The sequence below is a fragment of the Cinclus cinclus genome, chromosome 4 (assembly GCF_963662255.1).
Source record: "Cinclus cinclus chromosome 4, bCinCin1.1, whole genome shotgun sequence".
Taxonomy (NCBI): Eukaryota; Metazoa; Chordata; class Aves; order Passeriformes; family Cinclidae; genus Cinclus; species Cinclus cinclus.
The window spans coordinates 38,871,260-38,893,505 of NC_085049.1; the positions used below are offsets into that span (position 1 = coordinate 38,871,260).

The 22,246-nt window shown below is 37.5% G+C and overlaps 1 protein-coding gene across 1 annotated transcript in view; it reads left to right on the forward strand.

Moving 5' to 3' along the window:
- The window catches only part of CNTN1 (contactin 1), a 72,085-nt gene that overhangs the window by 24,998 nt on the left and 24,841 nt on the right, over positions 1-22,246 (forward strand). Inside the window, 4 exon segments of the mRNA XM_062491142.1 lie at positions 9,443-9,563; positions 12,689-12,847; positions 16,051-16,200; positions 18,987-19,057. Of these exon segments, the coding sequence (XP_062347126.1) occupies positions 9,443-9,563; positions 12,689-12,847; positions 16,051-16,200; positions 18,987-19,057 (501 nt within the window).

Sequence of the window (22,246 nt, forward strand, 5' to 3'; positions counted from 1 at the left end):
TTATTGAAGTGCTTCATTTCAAAACCAAATTACCTTAACTTTTCTAGATGACCTTGGTCTCTACAAACATTCTGTGGTCTGCAGAGGGAGGGAAAGAGGTACTTCTCTTCATGTGATTGTTAAATCTTGTTCTAGAGTGTTTCCTACTTCAATAGATTATAGGGATGGATACTCCCCAGGATTCCAAAGAAGCTGAAGAACTCTTAATTCACTTAGACATTTAAAATTAGGTAGTTTAGATTTATATATAAATTAATTTACTTGTCAGTGTAAGGATATCCTCTGAAGAATATCCTTCTTCTTGAGGGATATTTCTTGGTTTGTTTTGCATTTGATCTGTCAATTCTGGTAGAAATTATTTTAGCAGAGGCATCTTCTTGTTTTGCATTCCTAAGCCTTAATTCTGGGCTTTCAAATGCCAAGCAAGTGCAAATAGTCTTTGTTACTCTAACATGGGCTGGCACCTTGGTCTTTATCTGGGACAGAGTGAACAGTAGGATTGCATTAGAAGTCTGCATTTGTAGGTATTAGGTGGCTCACTGCATAAGTAATAACAAATGCAGAATATTTTAGCAAATTCAGCAAATCCAATGCAATGGTTTATGTAGAATATAATTAAGAGGAATCTGCACTTTCTCTATTTCCATTCTATTCATTTGTTATTGCATTGTTGCATTAAGGGTTTTTCTCCTTGCTGGGCAGGCAAAGGGATTTTTTCTTTTCTCTTGCCAGTTTCCCTCTCCCTGGCAGTTCTGAGCTGAAGTCACTGGGTGGCAGGTTTGCTCACGCTTTCTTGGATGTAAGGGGCGAGCTGGTTTGCACTTGACAGCCACATCCTGAACTGCTGAGCTTGAAACGTGCTCACCAGCACTCCACAAACACAAAAGAAAAATATATTCTACGGTGAATATTAAGATTGCCTGGTATATGAAGCATGTGCTCTGTCCTATAATTTCCTGTTGATGAAGGATGCTCATCTGTCCCTCTGATAATATCACCATTAATTTATGGGACTATGCAGGTCAGGTTGCTTAAACTTGATAGAGTCACAGTATTTCAGTTCTCAAAATTATACTATTATTATTGTCATATAAACATATTAAAATGCTAATTAAATTCAGGTAAACACCTGCATAATTTTTCTTTCTTTTAATACAAATTTTGGTATCTCCATCACTGCTGAAGGCAAAGCTAATTTGCATTACATTAGTACTAAAATTACTTGTTAATTTCTGAAAAGGACATTTGTCAGTTCTGTTTTCATTTCTTGTGACAGCAGTATGTAAAGGGAGGAAAAACCAAATATAGGGAAAAAAGGAAAAAAAAAATTGGTTAGCTTCCAAAGAGTCAAATGGAATCGTCGAAATCTTACTATTAAATAGACTACTTTTAACTTTATGTGTGGTGGTTCCTCTGATTATTTGATTAAGGAACTGAACATTAGCACATTTTTTCAAGTCCCAAAAAGGTACTCTTCAAGTAATCTGGAAAACTCGTAATGTTTTTTTCTTTATTGTTTTAGATCTGATTTTTGTCATATTTTTTAAAGATGGAAAAGATTACTTTTAAGATACTTATATTAAAAAAATGAATACAGTATCCAAATAAGAATATTCCTTTAAGTTCAATACAAAAAAAAGAGTCTCTTTTTATACTTTTGAGTCTGATTAATCAGTTTGTATGGATAGTCAGGAAAAGAAGCTCCATAATTTAACTGGTTGAAGCCAGAAATTTGTACATAGAATTAGGAAGAGTTCAAATTTAGTCTGTAGTTGTCATAGGGACATAATGACACAAATACATTTTAAAATGCTTTCCATACCAGCAGTATTCCTCTTTGCTACATTGTTTATTAGTTGTCTTAAGCAATATCTGTGAACCTGAAACCCTGATATTCTTATCACCCTTTTATCTTTAATAACTTAGATTGAATTGCTGTACAAGTGTACAGGAAGTTGACCGGCTTGAAAATAGCTTTCTTCTTTAGGTATTCAAGTACTTAGTACTTGAATAGTACAATACTTAGTATTCAAAGAAAGAGTAAGTGGTGATGGAAAGATACAGTAAAGCCAGGTGATGAATTTTGTCATAGAGACAACTGACTTGTTACCTCGTGCCATTTTCTCATATAAAGGGGCATTTGTCAAACTGATGCTGACACACCTCAGAGTCATGACTTCTACGGAACAGGAATTAAGTCCTGCTGAATCCACACTGACTCTGAAGTTTGAATTCTGAGTTTGCAGTGTTGTCTCCAGTATTCATAGGTGCAGGGACATGGCACCGAGGCAGACAAATACATTCAGTGTAGAACTTGCAGAACCCATAGCTCAATTTCTAGTCAGCTTTGAAGTAGCTTCTGAATCCAAGGTGTCTGTGCATAACAAGCTCTGCACCCCTGCATCTATCTTGTGGTTAACCAGCAGTAGTGTAGACTTCTTTGAATACTGAAAAGCTTGCTTTCCCCTTATGCAAATATTATTCCTCTAATTTTATCTCTCTTTGAAGTACAGAAAGCTTTGCAGTCTTCTAGGATTACACTCATAATATTCTGGATAGACACAGCCAGACAGGTACTTTTCATTTTAAGTGCAACACACATGGAAGAGCCTGTTTGTTTAATTGTTAAAGGTGTTTAGTCCAGATACCAAAATTCACACTGCAGAGTTCTGAAAGAGGTGACATGAATTCTAGATTGGAGACGATGTTTGCCAAAACACTTTGTTTCTTCTCCAAAACGAATGGTTTTTGGTGGGTTTTTTTTTGTTTTGTTTTGTTGTTTGTTGTTTTTTTTTAATAATGAAAAATTAGTTGGACTATAAATATCAGAGATTTATAGCTGCCTTGTTTTTGTACATTATTTTAAGATGCAGTTCATTGGCTGGACGTGAATAGACAAAGTTAGTCTACTGCATGCTCCTGCTTCAGAAGATTGGTTTGGAGACATGTAGTTTTATTCTATAAATCTATATTCCAAGCCAAACTATTCTATTATTCCACTGTTACCTGCAGCAGAAAATAAACAAGGGTTTTAATTTCCATTTTTCTTCATTGCTTTCCCTGGTAATTCTCCTTTCAGAGTGTTTAGTCTAGCTCCAGCTGTAGACCAGGAAATTAATAGAAAGTTCAAGAGAACTGAAGAATTGAAGTAAAATATTTAGATAAAATTATAGAATCATAGGATAGCTCAGGATGGAAAAGACCTTTTACTTAGCCCAGCACTGTGAAGTCCACCTCTAAACCGTGTCTCTAAGTGCCACATGTACACATCTAAATGCCTCCAGGATTGATAATTCAAACGCTTCCCAGAGTAGCCTGTTCCAATGCCTGACAGTCCTTTCCACAGAGAAATTTTTCCCTTGTTGAGAGAAGAGACCAACCCCTACCTCACTACTTTAGGTAGTTGCAAGGAGTGATGAGGTCCCACCTCAGCCTTTTCTCCATGCTGAACACGCCCAGCTCCCTCAGCTGCTCCTCATCACGCTTGCGCTCCAGTTCTGTCACCAGCCTTTGTTGCCCTTCTCTGGACTTGCTCCAGCACCTCAATGTCTTTCTTGCTGTGAGGGACCCAAAACTGAATACACTACTTGAAGTGCCTCCTCACGAGTGCCAAGTACAGAGTGACAGTCACTGCCCTGGTCCTGCTGGCCACAGTTTTTCAGATACAAGCCAGGATGCCACTGGCTTTCTTGGTCACCTGAGCACACACTGGCTCATGTTCAGCTGCTGTCAACCAGCACCTCCAGATCTTTCCACTGGGCCACTTTCCAGCCACTCTTCCCCCATCCTGAAGCACTGCAGGGGTTGTTGTGACCCAAGTATAGGACCCACACCTGGCCCTGACCTCATAAAATTTGCCTTGGCTCATTGATCCAGCCTGTCCAGATGCCCCTGCAGAGCCTTCTTGCCCTCCAGCAGATCAGCAGTCCTGCCCAACTTGGTGTCATCTGCAAACTCACTGAGCATGCATTTGATCCCCTGATTCAGATCATCAGTGAAGATATTAAACAGGACTGGCCCCAGTGCTGACCCCTGGGGAGCCAGCTGGTGCCCAGCTGCAGCTGGATGTAACTCCATTCACCACCACTCTCTGGGCCCGGCCATCCAGGCAGGTTTTTCCCAGCAAACAGTCCACCCATCCAAGCCATAGGAAACCAATTTCTCCAGGATAATGTTGTGGCAAACGGTGTTGAAGGCTTTCCAAGTCCAGCAGACAACATCCACAGCCTTTCCCTCACCCACTAAACAGGGCACCTTGTTGGAATCAGGTTATTCCAAATAGGAAAGCTCAGTTACACACTGAATAGGAAGAAGAGGTCCATAAATATATGGACTAGAACAAAGCCAGAGTTGTAATGAGCTCATTTAGTACAGTTTTTGAATGTATTAAGGTGTCAGGTGATTGTTGATGAAGCATGAACCAAACAAATCAACTGCTTACTGGTTTGGTTTTTTAATAAAAGAGAGTTCCAGCACTCTCTCAGGGTACTGTCTTAATACACTGTTTTCAGTGCCTTGATGTATTAGGGAGGTGCTTCAGATATGAGTGAGCTAGAAGTCACTCTAAATATTACTCCAAAGCTACGCTATTTTGGGTAGGTTTGGAGTAATATTTAGAGGCAATGGCCTAATAATGACCGAGTGAGAATGGAATGAGATGGATGGAGTCAGTGGTTAACAGCAAGGAGGGCAAGAAAAGCAGAAGATATAATAATGCTGAGGGTGAAGCCAAACAAGCATTTTTTTTTCTGGCAGAAGCCTTTGAGTAAACTTATTCTACTTACAGCACAAAAAATTGTACTTCATTTAGAAGATGAAGATCTGCCAACTTCTGTGCTAGAATTAAAAAATACTCCTCAAAAGCAGTTGATTGTTACATTTCTGTACTTGTGAGACTTACCAGGCTACCAAAATTCATGTACCATCTATAGTTAGGTAGCAGGAGCTGGGAAAGCCAGGTGTGAACACTACTCAGAGAAAAATAGTTTGCAGTGTATTGTGAATTTTTGTCATCAGCCATAAAGCTGTGAGCCATGAGCATAAGTGAGCAAGTACCTAGGCTTTTTCTGCTGTTATAAGTGAAATTACAAGGCCAATTACCACAGGGATGCTGGTACAAAGCACAGTGTCCTCAGGAATTCTCAGTGGCATGGAATGGAGAAGAATAATGTATTTGTTGGAAATACTTTCTGGTCCACATGTCAAGCATAGAATTAACACTGTATATCCTTTATATATAAATATAGCTCACTGAAGGAAAAGATGTTTTAGTGGGAGTGACTGGCATCATTATCCTGCTGGGTTTTTATTTATTTGTAACTATGGCTTATGAAACAAAACAAGGTCTCAGGTGAATAGGTTTAAGACAGTAGTGTTGCACTGGTGGTGTTGTCCCCATGTCTCTGATATCAGTATCAGGAAAACGTCTGTAATCACATTTACATTAACATACCTCGAGAGCTGTTGGGTTATCTGTTCTGGTTTTGGCAACCACACAGCTAATTCTGTACTGGCAGGATCAAACCAATTCACATGAGCTCATTTAGAGTTAATAATTTTAGGTACAGGTAGTGGAAAATGATTTTTAAAATTATTTCTAGCTTTGGACAAATCTGGTTTTATCACCAAGAATCCCATCTCTTCCAGATTACTTCTTACTGATTCTTTTACCATTTTACATCTTCTGTGTATTAAACAATGCTGAAGATCAGATGTCTAATTTTAGAACCTGAATTTTAAAAAGCACTCTTGTCTCTGCTTACCAGGTTCTTCTATTTTTGCCAAGTTAACTTTCCTATTGCAAAAGATTTGTAAGTCATATTAACAGAAGTTCCTTTATTGTCTCTGAGGGCCCATCAAAACTGGATAAACACTATTTTCCATCAAAACACTGGATTCCTGTAAATTATACTTAATTCTACAGGGGCACATTCTGATGGCTTTTAGCAATTTAGTGCACTGGCAAAGGTGGTGGTCAAAAAAAACCAGTTACTATCAGAAATAGGTCATGGAGTGCTATTTTTGACATCGCTATGAAATCATAAATATAGGGCTCATATGATTAAAGTATTGGCTCAGAACTTGATAAATACTGATTGGTGAACCACAGATACCATTGGAACATCCCTGAGTGTTGCTATCACTATTTCCAGTCTGTGATTCAGTCTTCTCTGAGTTAAGGAAGGCATTTTTAAATGTAGCCAAGATGAGGTTTTTGGATGAAAACATACAGTACATTCATATCTAATTTGTGGACAGAATTTGCTGATGCCTGTACTCACATTTTGCTTGGTAAGCTCTTCTTTTACCACCAAGAACTTAGGCTTCTTCTGAGGTATGGAAAGCTTCATTACCAACTGCATAAAACCTTGCTTCAGGAAAGCTTCTGAAGCAACAAGATACAACACCATATCTAAGGGTTGACGATTTTTAAAATTATGTTGCATTTTTTCCATCTGTTTTTCATCATTTAGGTTATAAGACCAAGTTTCCATAAGGGAAATTATTGTTAGTGCAAGTATATCATCATTAATAAATGCAATAAAGTATTTAAATTAAAGTGCTAACATAGAAATTAATGAATACTAGTCCTAGTAAGAATTTTTAACGATTTGTTATTGAAGTAATAATATGGTTATGAGAATTCTGGTCTATTTCTAAACCTTATTGCTTTGCCCAGCACTTGCTGAAGTTTATTTGCAGATAGAAATGCAAGCAATGATCAGAGAATCACAGGCACTGTGGTTCTTTCTAGGATGACATTTAGTGTTAATGAACGAATGCACAGCAGTCAAATAGAGAACTGTTTGTCTTTTCAATTGAAACCAAAGCCAGAATTAAATAATTAAATTATATAATTAATTAAATAATAACATAAATAATTAAATAATAAGACTAGAATTAAAAAACAAACAAAACAACAACAACAAAATACCACAAACAACCAAAAAAACACACAAAAAAACCACCACAACAAAAAAACAACCAAGTGAAAAAACAGGATCTGAAAACTCAAAGAGTTTGATGTTTTGCAGCTTCTTTGTTGTAAATTTTTGGAGGGCAGAGGAGGAGGTAACTGCCTTCTTTGTTCCCATAGAGCTGCTGACACTCTGACTGATTTTTCTCCTTGGAAGCTGTTGACAAAATTGCTCAGCCCACTGTGGGGCTCACATGTCATTAGTCAGGTGTTCAGCCAGACAGTGTTCACTTATGCAGTAATTCCATCAGATTTTCAAAGGATGCTGTCTGCTACAGCAGTCTCCTTGGAGTTCTCATGAATAAACTGGAGAGGCATGAGCCCAGAAATGACACTATCCCAGATTCTCATCATCGCTGTAGGCTGCATGCATACAAATCAAATTAAAAGCCATGTCATATTAGCCTTGAGTGAAAAGTGTGAATATATATATCTACACATGAAAATAGTTTAATAATAACTAAGAGAGAAATTATATGGATTATATCAGGAATACTGGATTGTTCACTGATCCAGCAGATCCATTTGATCCTTGCTAGCAGCACTTGTGTCACTCAAAAAGAGAGAAGGCACAGTGTAACATTCCTTTCTAGCTGACCGTGTAAGGCAGTCAGCTGAAGTATTGCTAGCCAGAATTAAGCACTTTCTTTCATGTGTGCTTGATTCTTCTTTCACTCAATTATTTATTTACCACAGTAATTTCTTAAATATGTGAATTCTTATGTTGGATCTAAAAAAATTAATGTTAATGGATTTAAGTTTGTGCTGAAATTTTATGCCAGCAGAAATTGAAGCTGGCAACCAAAATCCTCTTTGGAGTCTGGAAAGGAAAATGGTAGTGTTATCTGGGTATTTTAATCTCCCCTAAATGCAGACTGTAAGTTCTCCTAGTTTCAGAGCATTTGGAAAAGATTTAACCTTACTTTCTTCCCTCATCCTTTCCAATCAGGAAACATAAATTTGGATGGCATTAGCTTTATTTAATTTCTTCTGAATTTCTAAATGCAGAGACACAGCCCTAATATTTGTGATTGTCTTGAAGGTCGTTTTTGTTACCCAGAATCTGTGACGATGATAGCACTAGTTCTTACACCTAAGTATTTTTCCAGTTTATTTTTGTAGATACCACTTTGCATATGAATTGCTTTTATTCCTGTATGTAAAAGTCTATGGATTGCAGTAAGTTATCTCAGTGTCTGATTTTTTTTTTGCAGAGGGGGTGGAGGGTGTTTCCAGTTACATTTTTGAACAATTTTCAGTGAACTAGGAAATCTGAATGTTGCCCCTGTTGCTAATAGTGTGATATAAATCCATGTGTTAATTTTTTGTAGCACTTTTACTCCCATGAAAGTTAAGATGTATTTTGGAGAGAACATTTGGGCTTTTTGTGAAATCTGTTTAAGACTAGCACATATACAACCCATTGATTTAGCCTAGTAATCTTTTTCTGGAATAAAATGCAGGATGGAAAAGCAAAATATTTCAAGTATGTTATTTTTAACACTTAAGTTGAAGTCTTAATGAAAATGTGTTTTCATTAAGAAATAGCTGTGCTGCACCTAGCAGTCTGTATTCTACTCGTTGTTTTATAGGCATACATCTGGTTACTCAGAAGTGTCATAGGATCAAAGTACTATGTTCTGTTTGTCTCTCTGTACAGCCAGAGGTAGCCAGTGGCCTACACAGCCATCTGAAAACATGGCTGCATATTTCCCAATAGTCTGGCATTGGTGAAGAGTTTTAAGGAAGGATTAGGGTCCGGGATGATGAGTGTATGAGCCTTGTTGAATGGTAAATTGCTTCCCTGGGCTCCTGCCGTTTGCCAAGGAGCAGTGAGAGCTGAGCCAGGGGAAGAGCATGTCCAGCCTGGCAGGAGCCTCAGCAGCAAGGAAGGGCAGAGGAGAACAGGGCAGGTCTTGGTGCACCTTTGTTTAGGCTGTGCTTGTAGCCTCTCTGACATAAAAACTCAGGTACTGCTTTAGGATTAAAAAGGAAGAGCCAAACAGCATCCTCCTCTGTTAGTAGGACTTGGTGACATGCTATTCTACCAATGTGTTTTAAAAAAGCAAGTAATGGTGCAGAAAAATCATCTGACTGTTGTTTATGAACAAATTCTTAACTCAATTTAGTGTTCAAATATGGGCTTCAAAAAGTAAGAGGGAAATGTTGACCTGTTAATAATCATTTACTAAGGTGCCTCTTTTTTTTTTTTTTTCCATGTCCAGTAAAGAGCTGCAGCTCCTCAGGAAACACAGGACACTTTCAACTGTTGTCCTATTGATGCCTTGGGTTTCCAGGCATCACTGTAAATCAGATGTATGTTTGAGGGTAATCTGTTCTCAAAGTAAGCTCTTACTTTTTAGAAATAGCAACCACTGTAAATCAGTTGGGAGGAATATGTAGACAGGTATCATACAGCTGCACAGGGATGCTTACCAGTTTCACTGAGTGTTGTTTTTGTGACAGATTAAATCCAATGGTGAGCTGCTGATTAAAAATGTCCAGCTGCGGCATGCAGGCAGATACATGTGCACTGCTCAGACCATTGTGGACAACTCCTCAGCTTCAGCTGACCTTGTGGTAAGAGGTAAGCTTCTCCAGGTAACACAGGAATGTGACTGGTTTTCACCTAGGCAAGACACCAAGACAAGAGTGTTTCTGATTGTTTAGCATATGTGATTTCTCATCAACAGATAGCAGAAATTAAAATGATTAGCACATAACCATGCAAAGCCATGAAAGTCTACTCAGGGTACTGACTTGGCTGCAGACATTTAGAGGTCTAACTGAGCATGTGTTTTCCTGGAAAGAAATAAGGATTTTTTGATTATGGGTATTTTCCTTATGTGAAAGCAATTTTTAGATAGTTTAATTTGGTGTTCATTATTCAAAATAAATTTCAAGGATCATTTCAATGTATCTCCTGGATGCATTTCTAAATCACTTCTCATTTTTCATAAAGCTGTATGGATTAAACGATTGTGTATAATACTAGGCCTACATTAAAAGGATTCTGAGTTTTCAAATTACAGAAACCAAGACATCTGAGGTTAAGTTTATCACTCTGTTTTTATCTGATTCCTGTCTGTTAAGTGTTACTACAGTCTCAAAATGCTCTTGCTCGTATAGTATGTATTCTACAGGGTCTGTTACAATATGAAGTTTTAATGGCATAATGTCCTTTGGACATTTTGCTCTCTTTTATGCCTGTGGGCCTAACACATTCTGAAGTGCTAATACTCTGTTTTGCTGACAATTCAAGCCCTTATAACCTGTACATTGAGTTGCCTTGCTGTTGTGTTTTGCCCCACATTCGAGTTACACCACAGCGCTGTGTAGCAGCTGAAGTACAGCTAGTGTTGTGGTTCTGAACTTCTGTCATCTCAGGTTGCTGTGCAGCTGAATATTTCTGCATTTAATTTTTGCTGGGTATTAACAGCCCATGAAATGTCATCAGTTTTGGATGAAATGTCAAAGCAAATATGGTAAGTGGTGAAACTACAGAATAGATCTGCAAAGTAAAAGACTAGGATCTGTTCATATGCCTTAGTATTATGTAAGAAATTCCTTTTAAAAATTAAAAGACAATGTGCTTTATCAAGCTTCTGATTCCCCTTCCAACCCAGTAATTAGAGCCATTGCTCAGAGACTACTTTGTACAAGAAATTAGCATTCTTTTTGTTCTCAAAATTCAGATTTTAATGCAATGAACACCGTTCTGTGTACGGCTGCCTTTTTTTGTAAGATTCAGCATCTTACGAGGCCAAGAGTAAATATCTTGTGAAATATGACAAATTTGGGATTATAGTTTCACTGCATTGAAGGAAGGAAGAGGAAGAGGCTGCAACAGAGTATGAAAACAAAGAGCTGTGTTCCATAGCATGTCATCAGGGAGCAGTAAAGGATAGCCACTGTCACTGCAGGCACATGAAGATGTTTTGTCTGCAATACAATTTAACAGTTCACATGGAGTGTTCTGTGTGGTCTTGTTTAAACTGCTAGAGATGTTAGTACGCTGGAGACTCTGCAGCCCCTGCGTGCACCTACGGACCTTACTGGCCCTGTGCTGGCCTCGCTGGGGCTGTGTCACAGAGTGCCTGCTTCCAGCTCTGTCTCTGGCCCTGCCTCCAGGGTGTTCTTCAGGCTGTGCTGTGGGCAACTGCCTCCTGGATGGGCTGCTGGGATATATGCAGCAGTTTGTCACCTGGATGCCCCCAGCTCACTGCCCCTGGTACCTGGGACTACCTTACCAGCGCCTGGCTCTGCCCACTGTATTTAGACCCAGTGGAACCATGCCTTGTTGCTAAAGGAACTACCAACCTTGGGGTTAGTTGTGGGTCCAGTATCAGCTTTCCTATGGAGACTTTTCCTATTCCTATGGCCCTTGGTGTTTCCTGAGACAGGCCGATTTTTGAAGCTGATGGTGAGGTGAGAAGATGTAAGAGGTACCTTTTCAAGAAAGAAGAAAAGTTAGTGGACTGATGAATCTTTCCATGCCTTCCAGCCTGCGTGCTTCTGAAGTCTTGCAGGAGAATGAGTCTCTGATCAGACCTTACCAATGTGTGTCCTTAGAGCTGGGATAGCAAATATACATGTTACCAGGGTGGAAAGTTGACCAACAACCCTCATCTTAAAAATCAGCTCTTAACAGCAATTTCTGTTTTGTGCATCCTTTGTGAAGGACAAGAAGCTGTTTCCACATTCAGTGTGGTATATAGTTCTTACCTTGGAAAGGAGGTCCAAGGAATGAAATTGCTTGCTTGAAGGATATATTCATTGAAACCAAGGAACAGCAACATATGCTTGTATATGCTTTTGATTCAGTTAATTTAATTTGAGTCCTTCTGCTGAGCTGTATGGAGAAAAAAAGAGCTCAAGAGCTGAAAATACATTTGGCACACAGCTTGTTTAAATCTGATGTAGAAATCTCCTTCCATTCTTTTTTCTTGTTTTGATTCTCTGTGGTTTCTCTGTAAATATTGCAGAGAAATATATTATGGTATCGTTGGGCTTTTTAAATATTCTCTGGGACTTGTTCAATCAGGTTGTTGGATAATTATCTGAATAGTGTTGGCATATTATTATCTCTGAATGTTGAACCAGAAAATACATCTTAGTAGTCCAAATGCATTGTATCTGTTTTTACACAACAGTTAATATGTATCATATCATTAATAGGTATTAATATGTACCTGTGTATAATGTAAAACAGAAGTGCAGTAACAAAACCAAAACTTTGTAGAAACTTTGAACCTGATGAGGGGTTTACCACATGGGGGTAATATGAAGGCCAACAAAATTGGGAAGAGATCTATAGAAATCTCTTTTAAGGTATGAGTTTTCTCCAAAATAAGTAACAGGGTTTTCCATGTAACTTTTAGCCAGGGACTATAAGGAACAAGCAGAAGTGTAGGTTTAAGGTGGGTTCCCAGTAAGGTCAGCATTAGGTAGAATTTGAGAAGGAAAATTGTTTTGTTTTCTGTCCGAGTTTAGTTATGTTTGGTAAGAAGGTCAGCAACATTTTCAAAGTATCATCTTTTCCCTTAAGGTTACAGTTTGATTAGGCAAGAATCATGGAAATTTTATATGGTAGTTGCAAAATGCAAGAGCAGGTCTCCTATGAATCATTCTGTAGAATATGGAAAGTTGATGAACTTTAATATTTTTAGCATATTTTATTTGTTAATTGTACTATCTATTTCTTCCCCCCAGGTCCTCCAGGCCCCCCTGGAGGTATAAGAGTAGAAGAAATTAGAGACACTGCTGTAGCACTTACCTGGAGCCGTGGAACAGACAATCATAGTCCTATTTCTAAATACACTATCCAATCAAAAACCTTTCTATCTGAAGAGTGGAAAGATGCCAAAACAGGTAAGAGTACTGCCAGAAGGAATAAAGACAGTAAGTTTTAAAATATGATTGTTAGAAAGTTTGACTAATCAGAAAGTAATCACAGAGGAAGGAAACCAAGGATGCTGTTAATGTCTGCTGCAGGTTTATTGTCCTGTCAGTGTCTTGTCAACAGTTTTGTTCTCAGCATTTGGAGGGCCTGAACTGAATATCAAGAAATGCAGAAAAGAACCAGCCAGAGTTGCTACCTGTTTTTTTACCTCCTTCCTTGTTGCCTGAAACATTCAACATCAACTACCTGAGTCATAAAAAATTATTTACAGGTTAATTTGGATGAAAAGTGGATATCTTTGTTTCTGTATTTGTTATGGAAAAAGCTGGTTAAAATTGTCTGCTTTTCCCTGGAAGCACACTAAGTTCCAATTGCATTTAAACTGGCACTCCTAGAGAAAACATAGCTAAGATTATTCTTTTAACCACTGGATGTCATCCTTGTGCCACAAAATTGCAGTTAAAGAGGAACCTACCTGAGCACAGGACATGCTAAAAAAATTTTTTTTTTTCAGGATTTAACATAAAAACATAAATTTAAAAGTATTTTTAAACTACTAGTATCTCTGAATGCTTTATAAAGGATAGTATTGTCACAAGCTATACAGATTTTTCTTACCAATATGTTTCATTATCTTACCCTTATAAATTGCAGCTTAGGTGCTTTCCTATGGAATTAAGATAGCACATACTCAGCATTTCAGAATACTAAGAATATTAATAGTTGCAGTCATTGTCTTCCATTTAAGTTTTCACTTGAAACTACAGATGTGTAAGAAACAGACTAAGATATTGAACTGAAAATCTGCTACATTTTTTAGTGTAAAAATTTAGATATAGTAGGCCTTCTGTCTTAGATCATATTTTTCTTTCAGGTTATGTAGTATATGTAGTTCTCTTGGAGATGATTGCCTCCATCAGCCAGCACTGATATTTTTTATGTCAAAGTAGCTTGGAAAGTAAACCCAGAAGGTTCCCCAGCACCTTCCTATCTCTTATATATTATTTAATGGCTTCTGTACAATAGATTTATATGAACTTTAAAAAAAAAAAAGGAATGTAGAAATTAGAGCTGTTCAAATAACTGATTCTTTGGTTCAGTAACAATACATGCAGGGGGGAGGATCCTTTTAGACTAGTCTCCACTTTCTCAGGATGTTAATTTTATTTCTTATTCATTCTGTAGTTATCAATTAAAGAAAATAAGAAAATGTGAAGAATTTCAGGTGGCAACTGATACTGTTTTGTCCTGTGTGTTACTGGAAATGGAGGTGCAAGAGTTAACATAAGTGTTGGTTTCAGATCTTCATTCTGTCTGATTCAAAACAGAGATTTGAAACCACTCTTCTCACTTCTCAGGAAGATTCCCTACTTGCAATGTTATAGGCATGATGGGATGAACTTCTCTGCATCTCTGAAGTTCCCTGCTTCTCAGAATCACTGAGATAGCCTTTGAAACATTCAGTCAGACTTGAAATTTTACCCTAAAGAATGGTATTTATATTTTGGGTGGGACAGAGAGGAATCTAGATTGTTGAATTCCTTTTTAAATATGCTAACACAAATTATATACATTAATAATTTATGAAAAGTTGAAAGTAACTATTATGGTGTTTTCAAAATCATTACTTTTGCATTCAAGCCACACTTAGGAATTTTCTTAAGTAGATGATTCCCTTGAAATAGGTAAAATCACCCTAATAACCATCACTGGCATTCCTGCAAGCTTTTACTTAATTGCTGAGCTGCTCCCATTTTGAATCAGTGTTAACTTTCAGATTAGGGAAGATGGTGAACAGTCCAAATTGAACTGTCACAAAATATTTAGGCTATAACTTAATGCTGCTAATTTTCAATGTGTAAAACAAGAAAATATAGTTTGGCATTGCATTTTGGAAATATTGTTATTGTTACTACTACCATTATTCCCTCAACCAAATCATTCATCTCAGGTTTCATAATACTGGGTGTATTTTGAGAAATAAGTGTATTCTACTTCACAGTATAAAAGTATGTATGAATGGATTATGTAAGAAGTTTTTTACATTTATGATGCTCTTTCCAGTTAAGGGGATCAGATTCTCATTGTGCCAAGTGTTCATAATTTTTCAGGGAATCTGTGGGACAGTAAAGTTAAATTAAGACATCAGATGTAGCCCAGGAAGGAGCATTAAATTTATATTACAGCTTGGATGACATGGGAGGTTTGCAATTGCTTTACTGACTAGACAGTAAAATAATTTGAGTAAGGAGGAGGGAGGGTGGTGGGCAGATAGAAAGAAAGATGGAAAGTGTGTTCCTTTCTTATTCAGGATCTCACTTTGGAATGAAATTTTAATGATCATTAGGAAGAGGGAAGTGGTGTCACCATCTAGTGCTTACACTGTTGTTGCCTGTTTTTTGTGCAGGCATTGTATTTATATTTTAATTCCAAATCAGCTGCCTTTCCAGAGCAGAATATCTCAGTTCTCACCCTCCTCTGAACACAAGACTCTAATTTGACAAACAAGTCTTGTTTGTATATAAATGAAAATCCTCTGTCTTTCCATAGTTGCAGACAGCTATAGAAACAGCTATTGTCTGTGAATTGCAGACAGTCATGAGTTACTCATTTTATTTATGATAAAGAAGCTCATCCTTATGACAATAGCAAGTCCTTTCACAGGAATTACAAGAACATTTACCTTTGTTTATCAGAACCAGATAGCGAGTTATAACATGCTCACTAATTAGGTTCACCAAATTAGGAACACATTTTATAAACCACTCTTCATCAATTGATTGAACCCTACATGTCTAGCCTTTGTCTGTCCATGTAATGAATTTTTATTTTACTGTTTCTGCATTGCAGGTTTCTCATTGCATTTGTCTGTAGGTAAAGTAAAATTCTGTAATTAGTAAGGAAATATCGAAATTGCATGTACTAGTTCACACCCAGTTAAAACTTAAAAGTCAGTAAGGGTTTATCCAAGATAGTGTCATAGTTTCCAAACTCCCAATCACTGCTGTGGATACTCCTTGTAAAATGTGATATTCTTAATGTACAATGCCAAGTTTCTTTTTAGTTGTCTATGTGTGGTTGCAGAATAATGCAAGTTTTGTCACAATCAACTGCACTGTTGCTGACCGAAGTGTGAAAAAGCTGTTTTCTAAAGCATCTAATCTTTTTTTAGACCCATCAGATATTGAAGGAAATATGGAATCTGCTACAGTGATCGATTTAATTCCATGGATGGAATATGAATTCCGGATAATAGCAACAAACACTCTGGGGACAGGAGAACCTAGTATGCCGTCACAGAGGATTAGAACTGAAGGCGCTCGTACGTAAACAGAAAATGTCAGGATTTTTTTAAATGTGTTTCTTAATTTTTACATTGTTGTTCACCTGTTTGGTAATTTCAGGTTTTACTTTTAAAAAAGTGGTTTATAATATCCAGTGTGCAGAGAATATATTTTCAGCCACCCACTACTACAGACTGTAGTAAGCAAGTACCAAACTATGAACATGTGGTAGCATCAAAGCAGACAGAAAAGAAACATCATGATATGGCAAATTTGTCTCCATTGCTGAAACTGAACCTTTCTGCATCTGTCAGGGACTCCCCCCTGTATCTGTCAGCCAGGCTGTGTGTGTATGAGTGCATGCACATGTTTGGGACCATGGTTCAGAACTTAGGAAAAAACATGCATGCATTTAACAAGGAAAATGTCCATTTGCCATTTGGTATGAATTCTGCCTAAAGAATACATGACAGGATGTGTGTTCTACTGGATAATGCTGATTTTCTGTGATTGAAGGTTTGGTCTGGTGTCTTACTTAATTTCACGTATGTGACATTATCCGACACAACATACTCTCTTGTCACTGTGGTTGCTCAGTCTTAATGGCTCAGAGCATTTTTAAGGATAACAGGTGTAATAGGGGTAGTGTCCTGCAGTTTGTAGTGTGCCATGTTCATGGCGTTTTTTGTAGCCTCCCCAAAAATGGCATACTTCCCAGTTTTGTAGCAAGATGTACCTCTTTTGCAAGAAGTGGTCTGTTTAGTCTGTTGTCTGATTCCCCAGGCACAGCACCATGCTTTGGCAGACTGTGAGAAAGGTTTTGTCTAACCATGGAAGATGGTAATGTTGTCTTCTTAGGCATCAGTCAGCACTTATTGCTATGACAAAATAGGGTATAAATAATTCACAGTTTACAGATCAACTTCTGTGCCCAAGTGGGTTTTCTGCCAGAAGTTGGAATTTGTTACAAGCAACAGTAGGATTTTGGTTGCACTGCCAGTATCAGTGGTACTAGAGAAGCAATATGCACAACTGTATGTGATTTTCATGTAATTCTGAAAAAGGCAAATAACAAACAACAAGCCATGTCCACATACTGTAGTTATAGTTAACATTTTCTGTGTTAAACAGAAGAAACAGTGCTGTGTCTTTGTGCGCTATGTGGGTGACAAGTAATGTCTGTTACACTTAAAAGTTGTCAGTGTCTTTTTCAATTTTGAAGTCTCTCTTCTGGTAGATGAGTAATTTCGGTAACTTACTATCATTCTAGGCCTGCATGCAATGTTTTTTATTCTTAAAAAAACAGCTTGCTTTATCAATAATATTTCACAGTGATTTCTTGAAATTCAATGGATCAAGGTCTGCTTTTATGTATTTTAGCTTCTGGGTGCATTACAGTAATTGTCTAAGTATAGTTGTCTTAGTTAGTTACCTGGTCTTAGCAGAGAGAGAAACGTGGGTTTAATGGTTGAGAGAATGAGGAAGATTCTTTAGAAAAGAATGACTTGTTAGACTTCAAACGGTCAGGGTTTTTTCTGTTCTTTGGCAGCCTGTGTATCTTCTTTGACTATTTAAGCATTCTAGCAACCCTCTGCTTCTAACATAGCTCTAAAGCTGTATATTTATAATAGATATTGGGACTACAAGGTCAAGTAACAAACTCCAGCTTTCTCTCAAATTGTCATATGTATGTGTAGTCTTGATCGCCACTAATTTGTTTTCAGAAAGGCCAGAAATAAATAAGGCAAACCATGCATTGAATGATGATTTAGATTTTGAATTTATTTTAAAATATTTTTATCCTGTCTGAAAACATTAGTTCTGCTCTGCTTTGTGTTCCTCTTCAGCTGATCCTCAGTGAAGGCCTCAGCAGCCGTCTTACTTACATAGTGCTTGAGCACTGTGACTTACGGCTTTCACTGATAAGTGCAGAAAATACCTGATTCTATCAGATTTTTTTTGTGCAAAGAACACATTAATTTAGGTAGGGCACGTAGCTCATACATGAACTTATGAGGCATATTTAATGCCCTATAGGTAGGCTATCATGTCCTAAGTTTTCAGTGGTACTTTGTGTGTCTGTATTGAGTGACAGCAGATAAATACACAAACACCGTAGAGAATAGTAACAGAATCGTTGCACCCAGTGCCAAGAGTCTGAGAGAAATGTCAATATAGAAGTGATTTATAATGGAGTCCTCAAAAGTATCCTGCTTTACCACCCAGCTGTGCACTGGTGGTAGATCAAAAGATCGTATTTCATTACACGGAATAGCAGTGTAAAATGCAATTAGTGAATTATAAAGTGCTATGGCAGTTTTGCTTAGGTACATCTACCCATCCTGAACATGACTATCAAGAAGACATGTTCTACTAATCTAGAATACAATTAGGCTGCCAGTGCTTCAAAGACAGACCCATGGGTTTAACCTTACACATGGCAAGTAAATCCATTGAAGTAGGTGGAAGTGATCTCAGTGTGTTAAGGTAATTACACGTGCAAGTCCACGGTGCTTGAGCTCTTGGCATACCAACATCTGGGAAAGCACAAGAACAATACACAGTGTGATCCTTTGAAGACTTAAGAGTAATTTTCCATTCCTGAACATTCAGTAAAATATTTGTAGATAATACAGGGAGAAGGAAGAATGATTGCTAGCTATGGTTACAGCTGGCACGTTTCCTGAAGCAGTAGCTATACATTAGTCTTGGCAGATTGCTTACCGTCATTACTTTAATTGTGTGTGCCACGTGTGCTCATTGGCCTTGCAGCTGTCTGCTGCATACTTTGTAGTAATTTTTCTTGTATCTTCTGTTTCACTAGCTCCTAATGTGGCTCCTTCTGATGTTGGAGGAGGGGGTGGAAGCAATCGAGAGCTGACAATAACATGGATGGTAAGTATTGCGCATGCAAGATGGCATGAAACCTGTACTATTTCATATCAGATCTTACTCCTCCTGAAACTTGTGGATAGTTTGGGTCATGTGAGAACAGGATTTGTGTCTAATATATAAGTTTTCTGACTTCTCTCGTGAAAAAATACATGAAGACGAACGGGGAAGAGAGTACCTTAGGGGTTTATGTGCTGGACATTTCTCAAACACAAACTAAAACATTCTAAAACAAAGAGACTGAAACCCATACTGACTATGATAATGCATCATTAAAAACAGTCTTCATTCTGCTATTGAAGCAATGGTTTTGAAAACTTACCTAAGCTGTGGGTATAGGTAAAGCAAGAAGGGAAAAGAGGAAAGCAATACGTAGCACGAGAGAGGATAAAGATTTATAAACAAAGTTGCATAGGCAAAAGTAGAATGGAAAAGAGAATTGAAATTTACTTCAGGGTATTTGGTGAAGCTAGGGAGAAAAAATTTTAAAAAATATTGTTGGATTCATGTCAGAGCCTATCAGTATCCAGGAAAAACAGTGACACAGCAGCATTACCTCTGGTGAATAAAGATGGTTATGTTATGCTTGAGAAAATTACCAGGTTTGTTTTTTGTTGACCTCTCTGTTCACTGTCATAACGGTATGAGATACATAAGCACATTATGCCATCTGTGTCTTTTAGGGAATAGTTGTTTCATATAGCAGCTGAATTAGCTCTAGTAAGAGTGCTTTTTTTTGTGGGAAGTTATAAAAAGATGTCATAATTCCAATAGCATGTATTGTTGTATGAGGATTCTCCTTATGAATATGCAGATTTTAATCCATATGCATATTTCCATCTTTTTGTATTTAGGATTGATCATATGCATGTGAAAGTTCTCAAGTATGACAGAAATAACCAGCCATATCTTTGAGTTATCAGATTTGGATTTTCCTGGCTGGGTTTTGGTTTCGGGCTTTGGGTTTTTGTTTTTGCATTTTTTTAAATTGCGTTCAAAATATTTATTCAGTCTTCCTAAGTATTTTAGCAGTGAAGAAAAGATTTATAAGTTTCTGAAAAAGAAGGTCCACAGTTCTGTTACAATATATTGGAAAGGTTGTATCTTAGTCCCCCTAATAATAGGTTAGGAAGTTAATGTGTCCTGTCTGGCATAATTCTGGTCTCTTATTTTGAAGAGCAAAAGAACTCATGCAATGGACAGGTTCAGAAGACCTAGCTTATTTTACTTTACAAGCTTTTCTTCTAAAAACTTTAACAAACTACAGAGCTGCTTCTTGCATTGCGTGTAAAGACTGGTACTCATGGAATTTCCAATACAGTGGTAATTTGGCTCTGACCAAACTAAACAAAGAAAATATAACCAATAGTAATAGTGACTAATGCAAGATCAGAAGCATAGGACCACTTTAGTATTTCCTGTACACTCAGGCAGATTCATATTCTCATTAATTCTCTTACCTAATGTTATGCTTTTCACATCTGTTCTGAGTAGCTCCTTTAGTAAGACAAATTAAGCATGGCTTCAAGTATTTATTTCTCAAGAATCTTCTATGCTATGTCTAGCAAGGGTTTTTAAATAGAGACTGTAGATTCACGGAGTCTGACAGACAACAATATATCTATCTGTAAGGCTAAGATAAAAATATATATTGATTCCCCCAAATGTGCTGACATTTGCATATGCTATTCTAAATACTCCTTAATTAAGAAGAGAAGAACAAAATGTATGGCAGGTTCACATGTAGCTGCCAACCCCTTTTCAGCTTCTCCTATGATTCATAAGTCCAGGTTGAATGAGACAGCCAAAGATGCAATCAAAGCTCTTCTAAGACTTGTTTTGAAAGAGGAACTGAGAAGGAGAGCTAGGAGTGGCATGCCCATCCTTCCTCATTTTTCCCCATTTGTCTTTCCCTCTCCCATTTTCTTTTTAAAAATTTTCAGTGGATTCTACAAACTATTCAGCTACTTATACCTATTTATTATGTGCAGCCATTGGAGGGAAAGTTGCTTTCAAACTTCATATAAGACCTTTCAGAATATATTTTTTAAGTGCCAGTCCTGGCTTTCTAAAGTTTGCTCTGGCTGAAAATCATTCTGAGGCTAGGGCCTCATCCAGTCTGCTTACTTTGGCATATGAGATTGAATTCTGGTTTATTTTAAGCTGCTAGTTACAGTGATAGATTCAGAAGATCAGCTGCATCGAAGTTTCATAAAACCTTGCTCAAAATATCTCTAACACATGTTAGCTGATGTGCTGCAATAGTGGTCAAACACCTAAGGAGAATAATTACCTTCTGTGTCACTGCTCCAAGTCCTTTGCCTCAAGACAAGCTGTTTCATCTCTGTGAGATTTCCATTAGGAAAAAAGGTGATAGAAGAAGCTTATTTTTAAAGGATGCTTCTGGTCAGCCTCCTGATGTATAGATGAATGATGTGGTTTTAGCTGTTTGGGTGCAGTGTCTAATAGTTGTGGTAAAAGCTCCATGGACTGAGAAGGGATCACTAGAATGTAGAGCATTAGTAAAAGAAGAAAAATCCATTATGGCAGATAGTCTTCCTTATTTTCATACTTTCCAGTATTCCTAGGTATAGGAAATTAGCTATAGTTTTAAGAAATATTTTGGATAGGTACCATTAATGCCTGTACTGAAAGTGGGAGTAATTTTGCTAAATGATTTACCAATTATAAGCAAGGTAGTTTAAATCAGCAGCTGGATCCCCTCCATCTTCAGTGAAAAATGGTAGGATGAGTCATTCTTTGAATGTGTCCATCTTCCTTTATCAGCTGTGCCCATTGCCTAGGTGACAAACTTTCAGTAAATTAATATAGTTTGGGCCAGCCACATAGATTTTCTCTTCACTGTGATTCTTCTACAAGAATATCCATCTCCACACGTACATGAACCCATATACTGGCATAATATGTCTGTGTTACATAACTGCTGTGCCTCATTCCTTAGGTCTTTTTTTGCTAGCTACAGACGTTTTGTTACACAATTATTCCTGGTTTCTTTCTGTAGGAGGTAACATGATGTGTGTTGCACTGAGTTCAGATGAGGAAAATTATCTTAAAATGTTTTCCTAGCAAATACAGTAATACTGCAGATCTAAGAGGGCCTGTTTTTAAAGGGGGTGGAAGCCAGCCATTGAAGGAAACCAGGACAAAATGGAGGTTTATTTCAGTGTTTTT